Source organism: Hemitrygon akajei, chromosome 8 (genome assembly GCF_048418815.1).
Source record: "Hemitrygon akajei chromosome 8, sHemAka1.3, whole genome shotgun sequence".
NCBI lineage: Eukaryota > Metazoa > Chordata > Chondrichthyes > Myliobatiformes > Dasyatidae > Hemitrygon > Hemitrygon akajei.
Window position 1 is genome coordinate 87,524,499 of NC_133131.1, and position 19,620 is coordinate 87,544,118.

A 19,620-nucleotide genomic window follows, 5' to 3' on the forward strand; every position below is an offset into this window, starting at 1 on the left:
ATTTTATAAAACAGCTCCAATATTAATTTTAAACTCATTCAATCTCCTTCCTCCCTCTATTTCTGTTTTTCACAGATTACAATAAATCACAAGAACCAAGCCCCGATGCTGAGGGCTCCACCTCCCAAGAGTGGCTTTGTTTCTTCAATCATCAAGAGGACTAGGAGTTAAAGATACAAGAAAGAAAAAAAAACTACGTGCATTTTTCTCTTCAAGTGAGAACAAGGAATTATGAAAAAGTTGCCCTCTCTCTCTGCTGGAATCTTGCCATGAAAGCACATACTGAAAATCTGATTTTACCTGATCCATAGTCGTCCTGGCCACTTACGATCATATTCAGAAAATCGGGTAATAGATAACCAAAATTGCATTAGGCACCATTAGCAGGTGAGGTTTTCCCTTAATGCAAAGGCAAAACAACCCCCTTCCCCAAACTAAATTACTGTAGGTCATTTATTTGCACAGTTGTCATTCATATGATTGAATGTAAGAATTAAATCATGAAATTTTTGCTGGAATGTGTGCCGTTGGTCTGTGGCATACAGATGACAAGCATTTATCTTCTACAGCAGATTCACCCTCCCAGCTTTAACCTTTTGGCAAGTGTTGGGGAGACGATTTTTGCCTCAGAGTTATTTCCTTTGCAAAAGCTTTCCTGTCATTAGGACAGAAGGCTAAAGTGACAGCAATTAAATATATTAAACTTTAATACAGAACAAACCCATTTTAAGAGCGGTTGTGTCACATTAGAAACATTTATAGGGAGTTCCTTGTCCTCTATTGAAACTAAAATGTTAACAATTTCTTTAATAACTCAAGAATTTTGTACAGAATGTATCAGAAAACCTATTACTGGTATAATGCAGCAGTATTTCAATCCTATTATTAGATGTACAAAATAAGATGGGAAGTTCTTTTGAAGCAGTTTGTCAGATCTCAGCTTTTCATGAGAGTTCTGACAAATTGCTTCAAAAGCAACTTTCAGAGGGGCTGGAGACTTGGGTGGTAGGTTCTCCTTTATTTCTCCTACCAATTTGCTCAAATGCTGTTGCAAATGATTGAAATTGTCTACACAACATAAAAAATCTGGCAATGCAGCTAAATTCTCTGCTAGTGATTCTGTACTTGATGTTTCCCACACAAAATACCATTCAGCAGAAGGGTTCACAAGAAGTCAAGGGTGAAGAGGCTGTAAGATTCTGCAATTCAGGTAATAAATGGATCTTTGTGTTATGTTCGCAGTGTCTTACACTCCAGGGCTGTAGGACATACTCAGAATATTGCCCATAAGATCTTTTCAAGTGGCCAACTTTACAAGGAACCCCAGTTTCCTGCCAGACTTTTGTTAAGTACCCTGAGCTAGACCAAGTGATTCTTCAGGAGTAGAAAACCATTTCATTCGGCTACATTCTTTTGGTTGTCCCTTGATTTAGTACAGCAGCTGAGAAACCAATTCAATTTACCAAACCAACAATGATAGTCAGATTAGGGACAGAAACCTTGGCCCCAAAATCTCTTTTGCTCTGAAAAGCATATTAAACAGGTCATGCATGAAGGCCAGACTGTGTGTTTGATACAGCCTGCAGCCACAGAGTTCTGATTTGGCATTACATGGAGTAGTATGGGTTTTTCATGTCTGACACCAAATAAAACTTTATTTTCTAGCATGGTGGAGCAAGTGTAGAAAAAAAAAGGATTCGGTGGAATAAAATATGGGGTTTGAAGGATCAGCTGCTGAGATGAGGTTACAGTCAACTGAGGTGGGTATTCAAGAATGATATACTGTGGGAAACAAGCTGGGGCAGGGACTGAGAGATGAAAGCTTGAGAGAAAGATGCAACATCAGGCTTGATTTTCTGCTTCAAGATCACCGTATCCACAGCCTGTTCAAATGCCCAACTTCAGCAGCAAAATAAAGCAGATTCCATTGAAACTGTCTTCATGGCCCTCATGAAGATTTACTGCGGCATGGGTAATCCGCGGTGCCGGCGTAACAGTGCCCACTAGCATGCACTGCCGCTGCTGCAAGTGCCCGTTTTTGCACACGTGGCTTATGGATTTATGCAAAAGCAGTCTTTTACAAAAAAAAATGTTTGACTAACAGTCGGGAAACACTCAATGACTTCTGTTATGGGTAAATTAAGCAGGCCTAATATGACAGAATAAATGCTAAATAGTCAGGTCTGCTCTGCGTGCTGTTCTCCCCATTTCCATATAAAAGCAGCACTGATTGAGAATGATCTTGGTACACAAAATGCAGCTTATGATTAGTACTCATACATTTACTTAGCTAAAATTATAATTGGAATATTCAGCTTTGTCTGGACACCATTGCACACTCAACCATCCAGCTGGACGGCCCAATCTCCTGTCAGGTGGACAGAACTGCTGCGACCTCTGGAAAGACCCATGGAGGACGTCTGTGTGTCTACATCGATAAGAACTGGCGTCTGAATACCTTAGTAGGTAGCGCACAGCTCAACGCAGACAGAGTTTTTAATAGTGAAGTGCAGACCCTGCTACATACCGAGGGAGTTCACTGCCATCATGATTATTTGCTGCTTACGTCCCACCCTGTGTAAGTGCTGGGAAGCAAGGTAGGAGCTCTACAATGTAATATGCAACCTCAACGCCAACAACTTCAACGGTGTCTTCATTGATGCTGCTGACTTCAAAAATGCCAACTTAAGGACAGTCCTGCCGAAGATCTACCAGCACGTCAACTTTACAATCAGTGGAGAGAATATCTTATTGCATGAGGAATGACTGATGGCTCTGGGAATGTACTCACTGGAATTTAGAAGAATGGGGGGGGGGGGGGGGTGGGCGGAATCTCAATGAAACCTATTGAATGTTGAAAGGCCTAGATAGAGTGGATATGGAGAGGATGGTGGAGGAATCAAGCATCAGAGAGCACAGCCTCAGAACAGAGGGACATCCATTTAGAATGGAGATGAGGAGCAATTTTTTTAGCCTGAAGGTGGAAAATCTGTGGAATTTATTGCCACAGGTGGCTGTGGAGACCAGGATTGGGTATATTTGAGATGGAGGCTCAATGGTTCTTGATTAGTCAGGGCATGAAAGGTTACTGGCAGAAAAATGGTGCTGAGAGGGAAATGGATCAGCCATGATGAAAAGATGGAACAGTGTTGATGGGCCAAATGGTCTAAATCTGCTCCTATGTCTTATGGACCTGGTTTACACCAACGTATGTGGAGCCTACAAGACTACCCTCATCCTCACCTTGGATACTCAGACCACGTATCCATTTTGCTAATCCCGCATAGAGCCAACTGGTTAAACTAGCTCCCAGGGATATCAGGACCTGTCGAAATGTGCTACCTCAGCTTTGCAGGATATTTCAAAAGCATGGACTACAGCATGTTCAGGGAGGCATAGCAGGTCATGTCCTGAGGGACTGTGTGGCCCAGCTGACAGAGGTCATAATAGACATCTTTAATATCTCTCTGTTCACTGTCCCTGCAGGCTTCAAGGCAGCGACCATCATTCCAGTGCCTAAGAGAGCGATGGAAACTGGCCTAAATGATTACTACCCAGTGGCACTAGCCTCAACAATAATGAAGTGTTTTGAGTAGCTAGTAATGGAGCATATAACATCCCACCTTCCAGCTATATTGGAACCTTTCCAGTTCACCTACTGCTCAAACTGGTGCACTGATGATGTCATTACCTTGGCCCTCCACTCTATCTTGTCCCACCTAGGAAATGATGCCTCATACACCAGGATGTTGTTCATTGGCTTCAGCTCGGCGTTTTAACATTATGGGTATGGATATGGGTAAACTGCCCTCATTGGGACTCAACACCCCTCTCTGTTACTGGATCATGGACGTCTTGACAGAAAGACCCCAGTGATTCCAAGTTCACAGTGACATCTCAAGCTCTATCACACTGAGCATTAGTGCCCCCCCCCCCCCCGCCGAGTTGTGTGCTCAGTCCACTGCTGACTCATGGTTGCACTGCCAGATTCAGCTCAAACTGCATCATCAGGTTCGCTGATGATACTACTGCACATAAGTTGGCCTCATCATCAACAATGATGAGTCAGCATACAGAGAGGAGGTAGAGGGGCATGTCAAATGGTGTGAGAACAACAACCTGAGTCTCAACATGGACAAGACAAAAGAGTTGATTGTAGACTTCAGGAAAGCACAGGTCGACCACTCTCCATTGAACATCAATGGCTTTGTCATAAAGAGAGTGAATTGCTCAAAGTTCCTTGGTGTGCACATAACACATGATCAAACCTGGACTCACAACACTTCCTCACTAGTCAAGAAGGCACAGCAGTATCTATACTTTCTGGGGAGACTGAGGTGTGCAAGGCTCCCTGATCCCACTCTAACAACTTTCTCCAAGAGCACCATTGAAAGTGTTGTGTCTGGCTGCATCATGGTGTGGTATGGAAGCTGCAGGGCATCAGACCGCTACAGAGAACAGGAAAAACTTCAGAGAGGATCACTGGGATCACCTTCCCCCTGTTTGTGACATTTATCAAGAACATTGTAGACAAAGGGCATAAAGCATTGTTGAGGATCCCTACCACCCATCCCACAACGTCCTTGACCCATTACCATCAGGATGGAGGTGCTGAAGCATCAGCACTAGGACTGTCAGACTGGGTAACAGCTTCTTCCCTCAGGCTGGGAGACTAGTGTATTCTCTGCCACTACCGAGGTCTCGTCACTAGGGCAGTGAGCTGCTTGCTGTACTTTTTACCAGCTTTATCACTTGCATTTTGAATTATATTTTATTAACTTATTGGATAATATTTTGGTTTCTGTGCTGTGTGTGATATATTTTGTGTGGGCGCACCATGGTCCGGAGGAACATTGTTTCGCTTGGCTGTACAATCAGATGACAATGAACTTGAACTTATAAATTTGTTTTCTTTCTATATGGCAAGCATCCATATGGGTGATGAAAGCAGATTCAGAGATAACTTTCAAAAGGAAATTTGATATTGCATATGCTTGCAAAGGCAAAATTTATAATGGGATGGAGACTAGTTCAAAAAATCAGTACTATAGATTGAATAGGTTAATTCTGCCCTATAATACTTTGTGATTCATTACATCATCTCCTAAGGAAATAGCAAGATCACTGCTGCAATTGGAATGTCTTAACCAAGATAGCAGAAGAGTTTAAAATGACTTGTAAGATTTTGTATATATTTTTTTGCATGTTACTATATGCAAATTGCCATTCTAAGTATGTTATAGTGACATTGTGATATTTTAACATTCAATATGGTGTTTTTAAAATGCTTTATTTTAATCTCAGCATGTTTGCTTGCTAAATGAAACAGCACAATTGCACATTTAATATCCTGCCCATGGCCAATTTTCAAAATTCTTTTTCTTCTACATGCCCGGTATTAACCAGACAAAACATCCTACACAATTTGACACCTCAGCATATTCTTATCAGAACATTCCACCATTCATTTCAGCTGCAACATTGCTGATGGGTTAGACTTTCCAGCAACACAATGAGGGGTTTATTCAATTATCCTCAAAGCACCAACAGCGGCTGATTTGGTGCTTGTATCTTTGTGGTATCTGGTCCTTCAGCTGCCTGTGGGAGCAGCCCTTCTGTTCTGCGGGATTCCCTTCAATGCAGTCACAGACAATGCTATTTACATCCACATTTTTCAGTATCACAGAGGGAAATTCAGAATATCTCAATTTTTGCTTAGATCTCTGTGATCTATATTGGACAGTGGTAGTGTAAAAATATGTTTTTAAAGCTAGTGTGGACATAAATAGGTTGGCATTCTGTCATCCCAAGGATTATCAGGTAATTTGATGCTTACCGTAACCATGAGGTGATTTTGTGCCATAATGAAGTTAGCTTACGCAGTGAAGAAGCTCACCAAAACCTGTACTTTCTCCGGAGGGTGAAGAGAGTTGGAAGTTGCAGATCCGTTCTCTCATCATTCTACAGATGCACAGGAGAGGGCACCTTAACAAACTGCATCACTGCTTTGTACGGAAACCACACTGCAGCAACCAGGAAGGCTCTACAACGGGTTGTCATAACTACCCAAAGCATCACTGGCACCAGCCTACCTGCCATCAAATACAGTACATACAATATATTTAGAAAGGTGCCAGGAAAGGGCCAGTAACATCAAGAAGAATCCTACACATCCTGCTCATGGACCGTTTGCCCCGTTCCCATCAGGGAGGAGGATATGTAGCATCCATGCCAGGACTATCAGACTCAGAAATGGTTACTTTCCCCAAGCAGTAAGAGTGATCAACAACTCCATCCACTAACTCCACCACTACTTTATTATTTTCCGTCAGTTTCCCTATGTGCAGCCTAGTGTCACTTTATGGACATACAATCAATCTATGTAAATCTGCAATCTGATGTACTTATGAGTATTGTGTTGTTTTAGCGTTATTATTGTGTTCTTTATCCTTTTGTGTATTTTTTGTGCTGCATCGGATTCAGAGTAACAATTATTTCATTCTCCTTACATTTGTCTACAGGAAATGACATTAAACACTCTTGAATCTTGAAAATAATATTTCAAAAATGCTGAGAGCAATTCCAGAGACTGGAGGATTTCAACACTTTGCTTATAATGTTTGTTCCCTTGTTTTCTAAAAGGAAACACACTTTAGTTGTTCTGGTTGGCCAAAAGATAAATTTTGATTTGGAGTTACCTCGTCACAAGGCTGCTTCTTCAACGTGAGGCAGTTTGTTGAATGTGCTGGCAGTACAGGAGATCTTACCTTAATCTGCAGACATCTGTGGATCCTCTTTTAAGAACAGAGTCATTTAAATGACAGATGGAACATTACTAGCGTTGGGCATACCAGACTACGCACTAAGCAGTCAAACTGATGCAAGTCAGTACTTGATTGTATGCCTGGTAGAAATCAACACTGCAAACACATATTATTTTTCATCAAATTGTAAAGAGAAATATGATCAGGTGGTTAAACTCAGTCCAATGAGGGGGACCAATATCTCTGCAGGCAGGTTTGCTGCGGGTGGGTTTAAACTAAGTTGGCAGGGGAATGGGAACTGGAGTGATAGAGCTGTGGCTGGGGCAGTTGGTATACAAATCAATGCAGTATAGTGAGACTGTGAGGATAGACAGGGAGATGATAGGGCAAAATTACAGTCAGTGGGATGAGGTGAAGTGTAACAAGGGGGCAAAATCGAAAAGGGTGATGAGTACAGGACTGAAGATTTGAATGCACGCTCTATATGGAATAAGATAGATGATCTTATTTAGAGTGTCAGGTATGATGTTGTGGGCATCACTGATTCATGGCTGAAAGAAGATCAAAGTCGAGAGTTTAACACCCAAGGATACAACTTGTATTGAAAGGACAGGCAAGTAGGCAGAGGGGATAGGGTGGCTCTTAGAAAGAGGTGACATAGGATTGGAAGATATAGAATCCTTATGGATGGAGTTAAGAAACTGCAAGTGTAAAAAAGCCCTGATGGGTGTTATATACAAGCTCCTGAACAGTAAATAGGATATGGGGCATAAATTTCAACAGGAAATAGAAAAGGCATGTTATAAGGGCAAAGTTACAGCAGTCATGAGACATTTCAATATGCGGGTAAATTGGGGAATCCTGAGAGAGGGAATTTGTCTACAAGATGAATTTTTAGAGCAGCTTGTGTTTGAGCCCACTATTTTGGATTGCGTGTTGTGCAATGAACCAGAATCGATTAGAGACCCTAAGGTAAAGGTACCCTTGGGTGACAGTGATCATAATATGACAGAATTCACACTGCAGTTTGAGAGGGAGAAGCTAAAGTCAGATGTATCAGTAATACAGTGGAATAAAGGGAATTAAAGGGGCATGAGAGAGGAACTGGCCAAAGTTGATTGGAAGGGAACACTAGCAGGGATGACAGCAGAACAGCAATGGCTGGAGTTTTGGGGGGCATTTCGGAAGGTACAGGACAGATAAATCACAAAGATGAAGAAATATTCTAAAGTAAGGATGAAGCAACCTCTGCTGACAAGGGAAATCAAAGACCACATAGAAGTAAAAGAGAGTGCAAATAATAGAGCAAAAGTTAGTGGTAAGTTAAAGGATTAGGATGGTTTTAAAAAACTAACAGAAGGCAACTAAAAAAGCATACAGAGAGAAAAGATGAAAAATGAAGGTAAGCTAGCCAAAAATATCAAGGTCGATACCAACAGTTTCTTTTCAGGTATATAAAGAGTAAAAGAGAGGCATGAGTGGATATTAAACCACTGGAAAATTTCACTGGAGAGGTAGTAACAGGCTACAAAGAAATGATGGATGAAATTAATAAATATTTTGTGTCAGACCTCACTGTAGAAGACACTAGAAGTATGCCAGAAATTCGAGAGTATCAGGGGCAGAAGTGAGTGTAGTTGCCATTACTAAGGAGAAGGTGCTTGGGAGGCTGAAAGGTTTAAAGGTAGTTTAATCACCTGAATCAGATGGACTACACCCCAGAGTTCTGAAAGAGGAGGCTGAAAAGATTGCAGAGGCATTAGTGATAATATTTCAAGAACCTCTAGATTCTGGAATGGTTCCAGAGGACTGGAAAATTCCAAATTTTAAGAAGGGAGGGATGCAGAAGAAAGGACATTATAGGCTAGTTAGCCTGAATTCAGTGGTTAAAAAGATGTTGGAGTCTATCATTAAGGATGAGGTTCAAAGTACACTTATTAGCAAAGTATATATATAGTAAACAACTTTGAGATTTCTCTCTTTACAGGCAGCCACTAAACAAAGAAATCCAATAGAACCCATTAAAAAAGACCATCAAACACCCAATGTGCAAAAATAAGAACACATCATGGAAACAGTGAAAAGTAAGCAAATAATATTCAGAACTAAAAGTTCATGAAAGTGAGTTCACAGCCATAAAGCCAGCCAACATCACAGCCCGTTTAGTTGCAAGCCACACCCTCACAGTTCAGCGCAGAGACGAGTAAAGCTCACCGAGCAGGGAGCTGAACATTGACCATTTCTCGCCTCTAGTTCCAATACGTTGACCTTTTCAATCTAGTCCGGCACTTAAATCAGTCAGCATCAGCTTGTTCCTCTCTCTTGGTTTCGGGATATGTGGAGGCACTTGATAAAGCAGGCCAAAGCCAGTATAGTTTCCTTAAAGGGAAATCAGGATAGACAGAGGCATGTTAGTGGATATGGTTTAGTTAGATTTTCAAAAGGCCTTTTATAAGCTGCTGCGCATGAAGCTGATGAACAAGAGCCCATTGTAATACAGGAAAGATAGGAGTATGGATAGAAAATTTGCTGATTGGCAGGAGGCAAAGAATCAGAATAAAGAGGCCTTTTCTGGTTGGATGATGGTGACAAGTGGTTTTTGCAGGGGTCGGTATTGGGACTTTTTTTCATGTAATATGATTTGGATAACGGAATTGATGGATTTATGGCCAAGTTTGAAAATGGATGGGCAAAGATAGCTGGATGGGCAGGTAGTGTTAAAGAAGCAGGGAGTCTGCAAAAGGACTTGGATGGATTGGGAGAATGAGCAAAGAAGTGGCAAATGGAATTAAGTGTGGGGAAGTGTACGGTCATGCACTTTAGTAGAAGGTCATTGATCCCGTTATATTTACTATATAGATTTGCTGAGTATTCCCACAGAAAAATGAATCTCACAGTTATATGTGGTGACATATATATACAGATAATAAAATTTACTTTGAATATTGAACTTTGAATAAAAGCATCAACTCTTTTCTAAATGGGGATAAAATTCAAAAATCAGAGGTGCAAAAGGTCTTGGGAGCCCTTGTGCAGAATTCGCTAAAGGTTAATTTGTAGATTGAGCTGGTGGTAAGGAAGGCAAACAAAATGTTAGCATTAATTTTGAGAGGACTAGAACGTCAGAGCAAGGATATGATGCTGTGGCTTTAAAGGCATTGGAATATTGTGAGCAGCTTTGGCCACCTTATCTAAGAAAAGATATGCTGGCTTTGGAGAGACTCCAGAGGTTCATGAGTATGATTCTGCGAATTAAAGTGTTAACATATGAGGAGCTTTTCATGGCTCTGGTCCTGTACTCACTGGAGTTTAGAAGCATGAGGGGGAATCTCATTGAAAGCTATCGTATATTGAAGGGCCTAGACAGAGTAGATATAAGAGAGTATGTTTCCTCCAGTGAGTGAGTTTAGGACCCGAGGGCACAGCCTCAGGACAGAGGGATGTCCTTTTAGAATAGAGATTAGAAGGAACTTCTTTAGCCAAATGTTGGTGAATCTGTGAAAATCATTGCCACAGATGCTTTTGAGGATAAGCCATTGAGTATATTTAAAGCAGAGATTGATAAGTTCTTGGTTAGTCAAGATGTCAAAGATTGCAGGGAGAAGACAGAAGAACAGCATTGAGAGGAACAATAAATCAGGCATGATGGAATGGCAGAGCTGGCTCAATGGGCCAAATGGCCTAATTCTGCTCCTATATCTTATAGTTTTATGGTCTTCTGCATAGAAGTCTGAATACAAAACAGATCATGTCAGCTGAAGTGACAGTGGAAAGACTATACTTGGGATTGCTAACAGAAAAAAATTCTGCAGATGCTAGAAATCTTGAACAACACACGCACATTGCTGGAGGAACTCAGCAGGTCAGGCAGCGTTTACAGAGGCGAATAAACAGTCAACATTTCAGGCCAAAATCCTTCCTCAGGACTGAATGGAAGGGGGCAGAAGTCAGAATAAGGTGGAGGAAGGGAGGGAATAGTTCAGCAGGTGAGAGCAAAATCTCCCTGTAGCTACTCATTTCAATTCAACTTCTCATTCCCAGTCTGACATGTCTGCCCATGGCCTCCTTTACTAACCCTAACCCAAACCCAGTTTGGAAGAGCAACACTTCAAATTTGTCTGGATAGTCTCTAGCTTGATGGCATGAAAATTAAGATTTCTCTGACCTCCAGAGAAATTTCTTTCCCTACCACCCCTTCTCTCTTTCCCATTCCCCATCCTGGTTACCCTCTCACCCCTTCTCTTCTAGTCATCTGCCCATCACCTCCCTCCATTTCCCCTCCTTCCATTTCTTCCATGGTCGGCTGTCCACTCCTATTAGATTCCAACTTTTCAGCCCTTACCTCTTCCTCCTATCACCTCCCACCTTCTTACTTCATCCCACCGCCTCCACCCATCCACCTTCCCCCCTCACCTGGTCTCACCTATCACCTTCCGGTGTGTACTCCTTTCCCTTCCCTACCCACCTTCTTATTCTGGCCAGATAAAGGGTCTAGGCCTAAAATATTGACTGTTTATTCCCCTCCTTAACTACTGACTTGCTGAGTTCCACCAACATCTTCTGTGTTTTGATTCTTTTGATTGATCACAACCTATAAATAGATGGATCACAAAATTGAGCCTGAGATGCGAAAATCAACATTATCTGTCCATCAAGTAATTGTCAAGATTCACACAGGAAGAGTGGATACTTAGATGAAACAAAGGAAATTATAACACTTGTAGAGTCCGTAATCCCGTGTGAATTACAGCATTCAACAAAGGAGCAGAGAAGTATCACAGGGGACAACCAACGCAAGTGTGATGCTGTGGTTAAGCATTAGTTCATCTATTTCCACAATGTTTTGGTGTTGTTTGTACAGTTGTGAAGACAGATTGAGGGTTGTGGGGTTAGAGCAAGCTCTGCTTGCTTTGTTTTATTTAGCTGACGCACAGAAGTTAAAAACAGAAAACAGGGATGAGAGCAAAGTCTATGATTTGCAAATAACAGTTGGAATTCAGAGACGAATTACCTTTTTATCCTAGTTTATTGGCCCAAATTATCCACTGAATGGTGCAACTCCTCACTGCCTTGTCTAGTGTAGACACAGGTACATCCTTCTGCACGTGACCACTGCCAGGAGAATGGCAAGTGTCAGTACAATGATTCACTGATGTCTATGACTTTGGATAATTGGTAGGGCCTTGACTCCTAGGCTCGCACTAAAATTGGGAATGACATTAGTAAACACACATGCACTATTAAAAAAGTTGCAAAACCTTAACATTATTAAAAGTTAAAAGCAAAAATAATTTATGCTTCCTTAAAAACAATTGAAGATAATTTGACTCAGGTAATCTAAATAAATGTTCTAATCAGAAATCTATGGATATTATTGCATTGGAAATATACCAGGAATGCTTCCCCACTGGTTAATAGGAAATTTGATGTAATGTGCATTACCCCTTTAAAATCCAAAAGGAATCTGCTAGCACAATGCAGAAGTTCTGCAGATGCCAGTTAACTGCAGTGGAAAGCTGCATTTCAGTTTCATTTCACCCCAGAGCACACAGTTTTGGCACAAAACATTCAGTTTAGTCATAATTTGGAACTGAAATGTGGAAAAAACCTGAAAACCAGTGGAAAATCCCAAGTCAAGTGTTTTCATGTGTAACAATTTAAATAGATACTTTAAACTATCAAGCTATATATTAACAACTTTGTTTTAAAATAGAATATACTATTAGTGTTGTGGCCCAGAATCCCTAGAATATTTACTTTGTCTAATATATAATATAGAACACATATAATATATAACAGATTTACATATAACTGAAAAATTGAACCATATTCAACTAAATAGAAATAACTTTATGATCACATTATGATTAATCGAATTATTCACTCAAGATCCATTAATTAGTAACTTAAGAGGAGATTTTGTTGAATAGGAAGGTTATATTTCTACCTACAAATCAATGACAGAGATGAAACTGATACAGAAAGTTTTAATTTGGAAAATTCAGGTGTTTAGGTTTTTTTAAAATCTTAGGCAAATGGGTCAACATTCAATTCCTACAATAAACTGTAACTAAATTTATAATGTCAATAATGATACTGTGAGCAATATCAGTTATTTCATCCCAGATTAACCAGTCACATCATTGGCCAGCTTCTATTATGTTTCCACAAATTATTGAGTGTTTGCATTTGTTCTTGCCCAACATTTGAAAAGTAAATTCTTAAAACAAAATGTACAGTTGCCAATGATAGGATTTACTGCCAAAAGTGTTTTACTGGGACAAAAAAGATAAGCAAATATTTAAATATGTCTTTGTAGATGTGATCAGTTACAAATGATTTAATACAAATTTAATGTTTTGATATTTAAGGTATTATACAGACAGTTGGCACACAATTGGCATTTGAGTTCAAATCAGACATCATCACTATTTTTACATACCTAGCTATAGAAGATTGTTGCTTGTTCTCTCACACAGAAAATCAAATAGTTATATCGAGATGAGCGCACATTTACCTGGCATTTGGACCCTTTGTCAAGTTTCATCGTTATTGTACTCTAAAGCAAAAAAGAAATCACCTTTGTACAGCCATAAAAAATATACAGCCAAATATGAGCAAAAATGATTCATATACAGTGGAATCTGGTTAATTGGGCCATCGGTTAATCAGGGCAATCGCTTATTTGACATCTCTTAAAGGACAAAAACTAATTGAGAAAATAGATCAGATTCTTGGGACACTCTGCTGCTTAACTGGGACAGGGGACAGTTGCCAACAAGTTTCTAACTAGTGTCAGCCGCATACACTTGTTAGAAACACACCGTGCTAAGAGCGAACAGTTTCAAAGTAGCTTTAGTTGGGTGTACTGGTCCCGATGTATCCCAGTTAACCAGAATCCTCTGTATTATGCTTGTTGGATTAAGTGAAGCAAATGAGCTTAATTGTCAGGAAAAATCCAGACTGCCCTAAATTCACTTTCCTTCAACTCCATCAGTTCAGCTTCCAAGCCTCCTGACATTCCATCTGCTAAGGTGAAAGGGTGGAGAGATAAGGCCAAGGTGCAACAAGATACACTCTCCATTGCCTGACCACTGCATCTTAACATAGAAGGCAGGAAGCCATAATATTCTGACAGCATTCTATTAATTGGCTGCTGAACAATTAAGATTTCTCTCGCTCTCTCATTCTTTTTGTCCACTGTAAATATTCATCAAATGTAAACAGCTATAATCCAGTGAAGGTTTTTCTACATAATTGCACAGTTAAACTTATACTAGGTACTGGAAATACCTGGTATGTGAAGTCAGGAAATTTGAATTATCATAGGTTGTTTTGTTCTCAGTTAAAAAGATGCAAGCACAAACCAGGACATTATAACAATAGAAGTTCAAGCAATAGAGGGTGTCTTAATATTTCCAAATTCCTATTATGTAATCAAACCCAGTTAATAAATCATTGCACTATTTGGGAGCACACATGATCCCAAGTTTTCATCCTCTTTGCGAGTAAAGCATTTCTGGACATGATCATGTACAAATTGGATTCTGTGGCTTTATTTCTAACAGCTGTCAAAAAGAACAGACTTGATCAGGTATTTCAAATGAAAAGCAGTTCCCGGTGAGAGTATCAATGGGGAATCAGAAGTTCTTAGCCCTCAATTTTTCACCACTGGTTTGGATGGATGAAAAATCAGGAGTTGCAGACCTTTGAGATTATCAACTAATGTTTTTTGCAAGTGAGTCCCTTGCTAGAGACCCCTGATCAGTAATCACCTATTTTATGTTAACAGCTTGAATTGGATTCCAGAATAAGTTCCAGGTGAAAAGACAATACTAACCAATCCACTCAGTTGATATTTTCTTCTGTTACGGGCTTCATCACAAAGCACTTACTTATTGCTATAAGTTCAGTGCGACTGATTTGTATACGTTTATGTCCCTTTTGTATGTGATATTTGTTTCTAGTCTCTGCCAGGAATAAAAAGTAATAAAGACTTACTAAGCATGCAGTAAAGTTTCCTCAGTGCACTATAACCATTGTTATCTCTCTATAACACAGTGTTGATGTCTGTCCACCTTTATCTGCAGGGCATAAGCAACTATTTCCCCAACAATGTGGGTATGATTGCCAATTTTAATAAATCTGACATTTGAGCAACACCCTACAACTAAGGTTACCAATGCAGGACAGTAAAAGCAGAGAACGCATAAAGCCCATACAGGACATCTTTCTATTAATGTTTCAATGTTAAATAGAGGGCAATTAATACCAACGAAAATGCTGGATGAAATATTTTTTTCTTACTCTGAAGGATACTGTTGAACTGCATTTGAGAAACAAACACTTTCACCTTGGTTAAATACCAAGTAATGCAATAGATCACATTGCTGTGTAGTTTGGATCAATGCCTTGTTAAAAAAAGATTTATGTAAAGCTCTATTCAGAACTTATTTTACTATATCAAAGATGGTAGACAATGAAGATAAGCAATGCCTGGATATATCCTTCAACCAAAACACAAAAATTTGAACTGTAAGAAGTTATTCTATATTATTTAAGATGATCATTTTTTTGTGGTGTCAGAAACCAGGCCAACCTCTCTTCACTTTCACAATTACTCTGTCTGCATCACTGGAGACAAATTGTCTACTGATATCCTTTATGAGCCTAACGTTTCCACAGTTATCTTGACTATAAATTTTCCCATCCTGTCTCCTGTAAAAATGCCATTTCCTTTTCTTAGTTTCTTCATTTTCACCATATCTGTTTCCAACATGAGGCTTTCTTTTCCATTATTGTCCTCCTTCAAAGAATGGGGTTTCCCTTCCGTCACCATTGGTGCTGCTCTCACCTGCACCTCCTCCATTTCCTGAACATCTGCCCTCACCCATCTTCCTGCTGCCTTAACAAGGATCGAGTTCCTCTTGTCCTCAGTTACCACTCATGAGCTTCCACATCCAACACATCATTCTCCACAACTTACACCATCTTCAACGGGATCCTACCACCAAACATTTCTTTACTCCCTCCCCCCACCACCCACCATCGCTCTTCACTTTCCGCAGAGATCATTCCCTCCAGAATTCCATAAGACCATAAGCTAGAGGAGCAGAATTAGGCCATTTGGTCCATCAGGTCTGGTCTGCCATTTTATCATGGCTGATCCATTTCCCTCCAGACCCAATCTCCTGTCTTCTTGTAACCCTTTATGCCCTGACAAATCAAGAATCTATCAACCTCTCCCTTAAATGTACTCAATGACTTGGCCTCCACAGCTGCTTGTGGCAATGAATTCCACAGATTCACCACTCCCTGACTAAAGATTCTCCCTTATCTATTCGTTTGTCCCTACTAATCTCCCTCCCAGCACTTATAATCCTGCAAGTGGAAGAAGTGCTACACCTACCCATTCACATCCTTCCTCGTCTCCATTCAGGGCCCCAAGCAGTACTTCAGGTGAGGCAGTACTTTACCTGCGAATCTATTGGGGTTATCTAATCTAACCATGATGCAGCCTCCTTTACATTGGAGTGACCCGTAGTAGATTGGGGGAACATATTGTCGAACAGCTTCACTCCATCTGCAAAAAGCCGGATTTCCCACTGGCCAGCCATTTTAATTCCAATCCCCATTTTCATTCCAAAATGTTGGTCCATGGTGTCCTCTACAGCGACGATAAGGCCACACTCAGGTTGAAGGAGCAATGCTTCCTATTCTGCCTGGGTAGCCTCCAACTTGATAGCATGAACAGTGGTTTCTCCAACCTCTGGTAAGTTCCCCCTCCCCCTTTCCTCTTCTTCAATTTTCTCTACCCTAGCCCCTGTTACCTCTTCTCTTCTTCTCACCTGCCTACCAGCTCTCCCCTAGTGCTCCTCCCTCATCTCTTTTTTTCCCATGGTCCACTCTCCCCTCCTATCAGATTCCTTCTTCACCAGTCCTTTCCCTTTTCCACCGTCACCTCCATCTTCTTTCTTTATCCATCCCTCCCCCACCCACCTGCTTTACCTATCACCTTCTAGCTTGTACTCCTTCCCCTCCCCCTGCTTCCTTATTTTGGCTTCTCTCCCACTCCTTTCAAGCCCTGATGAGTGGTTTCAGCCCAGAAAGTCGACAGTTTATTCATCTCCATGGATGCTGCCTGACCTGCTGTATTCCTCCGGCATTTTGTGTGTGTTACTCTGGGTTTCTGGCACCTGCAGATTCTCTTGTGTTTATACAAATGGAATTGTTCTGCAAGGTATCTGCATTGCAGCTCAGTTTTGTGTAATCATAATATCATTAAGAAAAACTAACCATTTTCCTAGAAGTATTTTGATGATGCCTTTTATTTTAATTACATAATGCAAGACTTGTGTGTTTTATTGAAAGGTGGTGGTACAGATAGAATGAACGCTTTAGCTCTATTTGTGAGCTGTCCTTTCTGTGAACTATGACCGCTTACATCCTTTACACATAAATATTGCATAACCGTTCACTGTTTTTTTAATGCTCAGATATCTCTTACCTTTCCCCATTATTTTCATCATTCAAATTTAGAAAAAAATGTAAATCAAAATATTTACAAAATCATTATCCCCATGTTCTACATGATTCCTTTTTGCTTCATTGTGTATACATAATAATAAGAAAAGTTTGAAGATCAACATGAAAGATTTGCAAACCAAAACTCGCAGCAATGGTTATGAATGTTTTCTGGTGACATCACTCCTCATCCATAATACTACAGCCTTTGATAGTGATATCTAATAGCTACAGGACCTTTATCAATTAGCTGACATCTTACCCCAATGTAATTGTCATTGTGAACCAACAGAAAAAAAGGAAACAATGCCACGAATGACAATAATTGTTTCCTAAGGAAGACATTGCCCAGAGTTCGACAAAAACAGCCCAGGAACAGCCCTGAGCATCACTTTCACAAGTTCAAAGATGAGCAACTCTCCCAGCCCCTCTACTCCCTTGGTTCTTGAAATGATGTGACATGGGATTTATTGCACATGCTGTGATGTCCCACAAAATGGCAATCTGCTATGACTTGACCGTCTACAAGGTGCGTGGCAAGAGACCTCCCCCACGGACGAGGGTTTCTGACTCAGCACTGATGTAATGCACAATGGGTATCTAGGCCGTGTAAAAAATCCATCTAATGTGATCTCAGAGTCAACGGTGCATCTAGGTTTAACACTACTTGTTTTCCTGCAGCAAAAAGTGTGGACAGTGAGGATCAAAGACATAACACTGTACCGTATTGTCAGCATGCAGTCTATTACTGATAACAACTGTCTTTTGAAATAAAGAATCTGTGTATGCTCTAATTTGTACAATTCAATAGCTCTGCTTTGTAGTACATTGGTGTACTGTCACTTTGGAAAAAAAGCAAAGGCTGAACAAATAAAACATTTTTCCCATTAGGTTGATTTTGAATCCTCATTTGAGGCACAGGGGTATAAAGAGAGGGGTATTATTTTTAAGGGTTAGCCTTTGAATCTGTATCAGGGTTGGAGTTCACATACACAATTCCAAATATCCCTGAAAGAACTGTACATGTCAATAAATCAAAGACAGCAGGGCTGGTCTCAGCTAGAATCACCCTGAAGCCCTAATACCAAATAACCAATCAATGCTTATTGCCATAAATAATTACCATTTTCTGAAAAAGTAGAAATTTTCTTTGAAAAGAGCCAATAGTCATAGTAAACAAAGAAACACGCAGAAACTGCTGGAGGAACTCAGCAAGTCAGACGGCATCCATTAGTTGACATGCTGGGCTGAGACCTTTCATCAGGACTCGAAAAGAAGGAGGTAGAAGCCAGAATGAGGTGGGAGGACAGGGATTGAAGTAAGAAGCTGGGAGATGATAAGTGTAAGAGGGAAAGTCTAGATGTTCCAGGGTTTAGATGTTTCAAAAGGGACAAGGAGGGAGGAAAAAGAGGTGAGGGCAGTGGCATTGATAATCAGGGATAGAATCTCAAATGCATAAAGGGAGACTATCGTGGAGGGTTTGTCTACTGAATTAGTGTGGATGGAAGTTAGAATCAGAAGGGAGCAATCACTCTATGGGGAGTATTTTGTAGTCTGCCAACCCTCTCCCCCCCCCCCCCCCCCCATATAGCAATAGAGATACTAAGGTGTATATCAGGAGGCAGATTTTGGAAAAATGCATAATTACAATGCTGTTGTCATGAGTGACTTCAACTTCCCTAACATTGATTGGCACCTCCTTAGTGCAAAGGGTTTAGAAGAGGGGGAATTTGTTTGGTGTGCCTAGGACGGATTCCCAACACAATATATAGGCAGGCAGTTCTATGTTCTGAAGGGCTAAAGAAGGAGGAATCTAATAGGAGAGGACAGTGGATCATAAAATAAAGGGGAGGAGGGGAACTGGAGGGAGCTGATGGGCAGTTGAGAAGAGAAGCGATGAGCGGGTAATCAGAATGGAGAATGGAAAAGAGAGAAGGGAGAAAGGGAATAATTACTGAAGTTAGAGAAAACTGGTAACAAAAGAGGAAATTTGGTTTTGCAGAAAATAACTCAGATTTTAAAAAAACGTTAGAGAGTAATATAATTATTTACATCCATAAGAAATTAATCAAATGCCATTTGAAGTAAGTTTCAGTGCAGTGTCATAGTTTAAAATAGCACAGGAATTTTTACATTGATAAAATCAAGGTCACCTTCCACTCAAACACCTTCAATATTCACACAAGTAAAGACTGACTGATACCCTAATTGCCCTTAAGAAGGTAGTTAGAACCACCTTGCATCTTACTGGTGACTGTACTCTCATAGTGCTATTGGATAGGACTTCCCAGAAAAATGAAAGAGCAGATATGGAGAGGTTGTTTCCAATAGT

The 19,620-nt window shown here is 40.4% G+C and overlaps 1 protein-coding gene across 2 annotated transcripts in view; it reads left to right on the forward strand.

Annotated features, from left to right (window-relative positions):
* dgkb (diacylglycerol kinase, beta) overlaps positions 1 to 18,178 on the forward strand; it is a 768,700-nt gene extending 750,522 nt beyond the window's left edge. The window contains exons 25-26 of one of the 2 annotated variants that reach the window (XM_073054135.1): positions 76 to 215; positions 3,487 to 18,178. In XM_073054135.1, the coding sequence (XP_072910236.1) occupies positions 76 to 171 (96 nt within the window). In that variant the 3' untranslated portion in view covers positions 172 to 215; positions 3,487 to 18,178. Of the gene's footprint in view, positions 1 to 75; positions 2,796 to 3,486 lie in introns of those variants that run through there. The other variant, XM_073054136.1, reaches the window with a different exon arrangement.
* Positions 18,179 to 19,620: the final 1,442 nt, after the last annotated feature.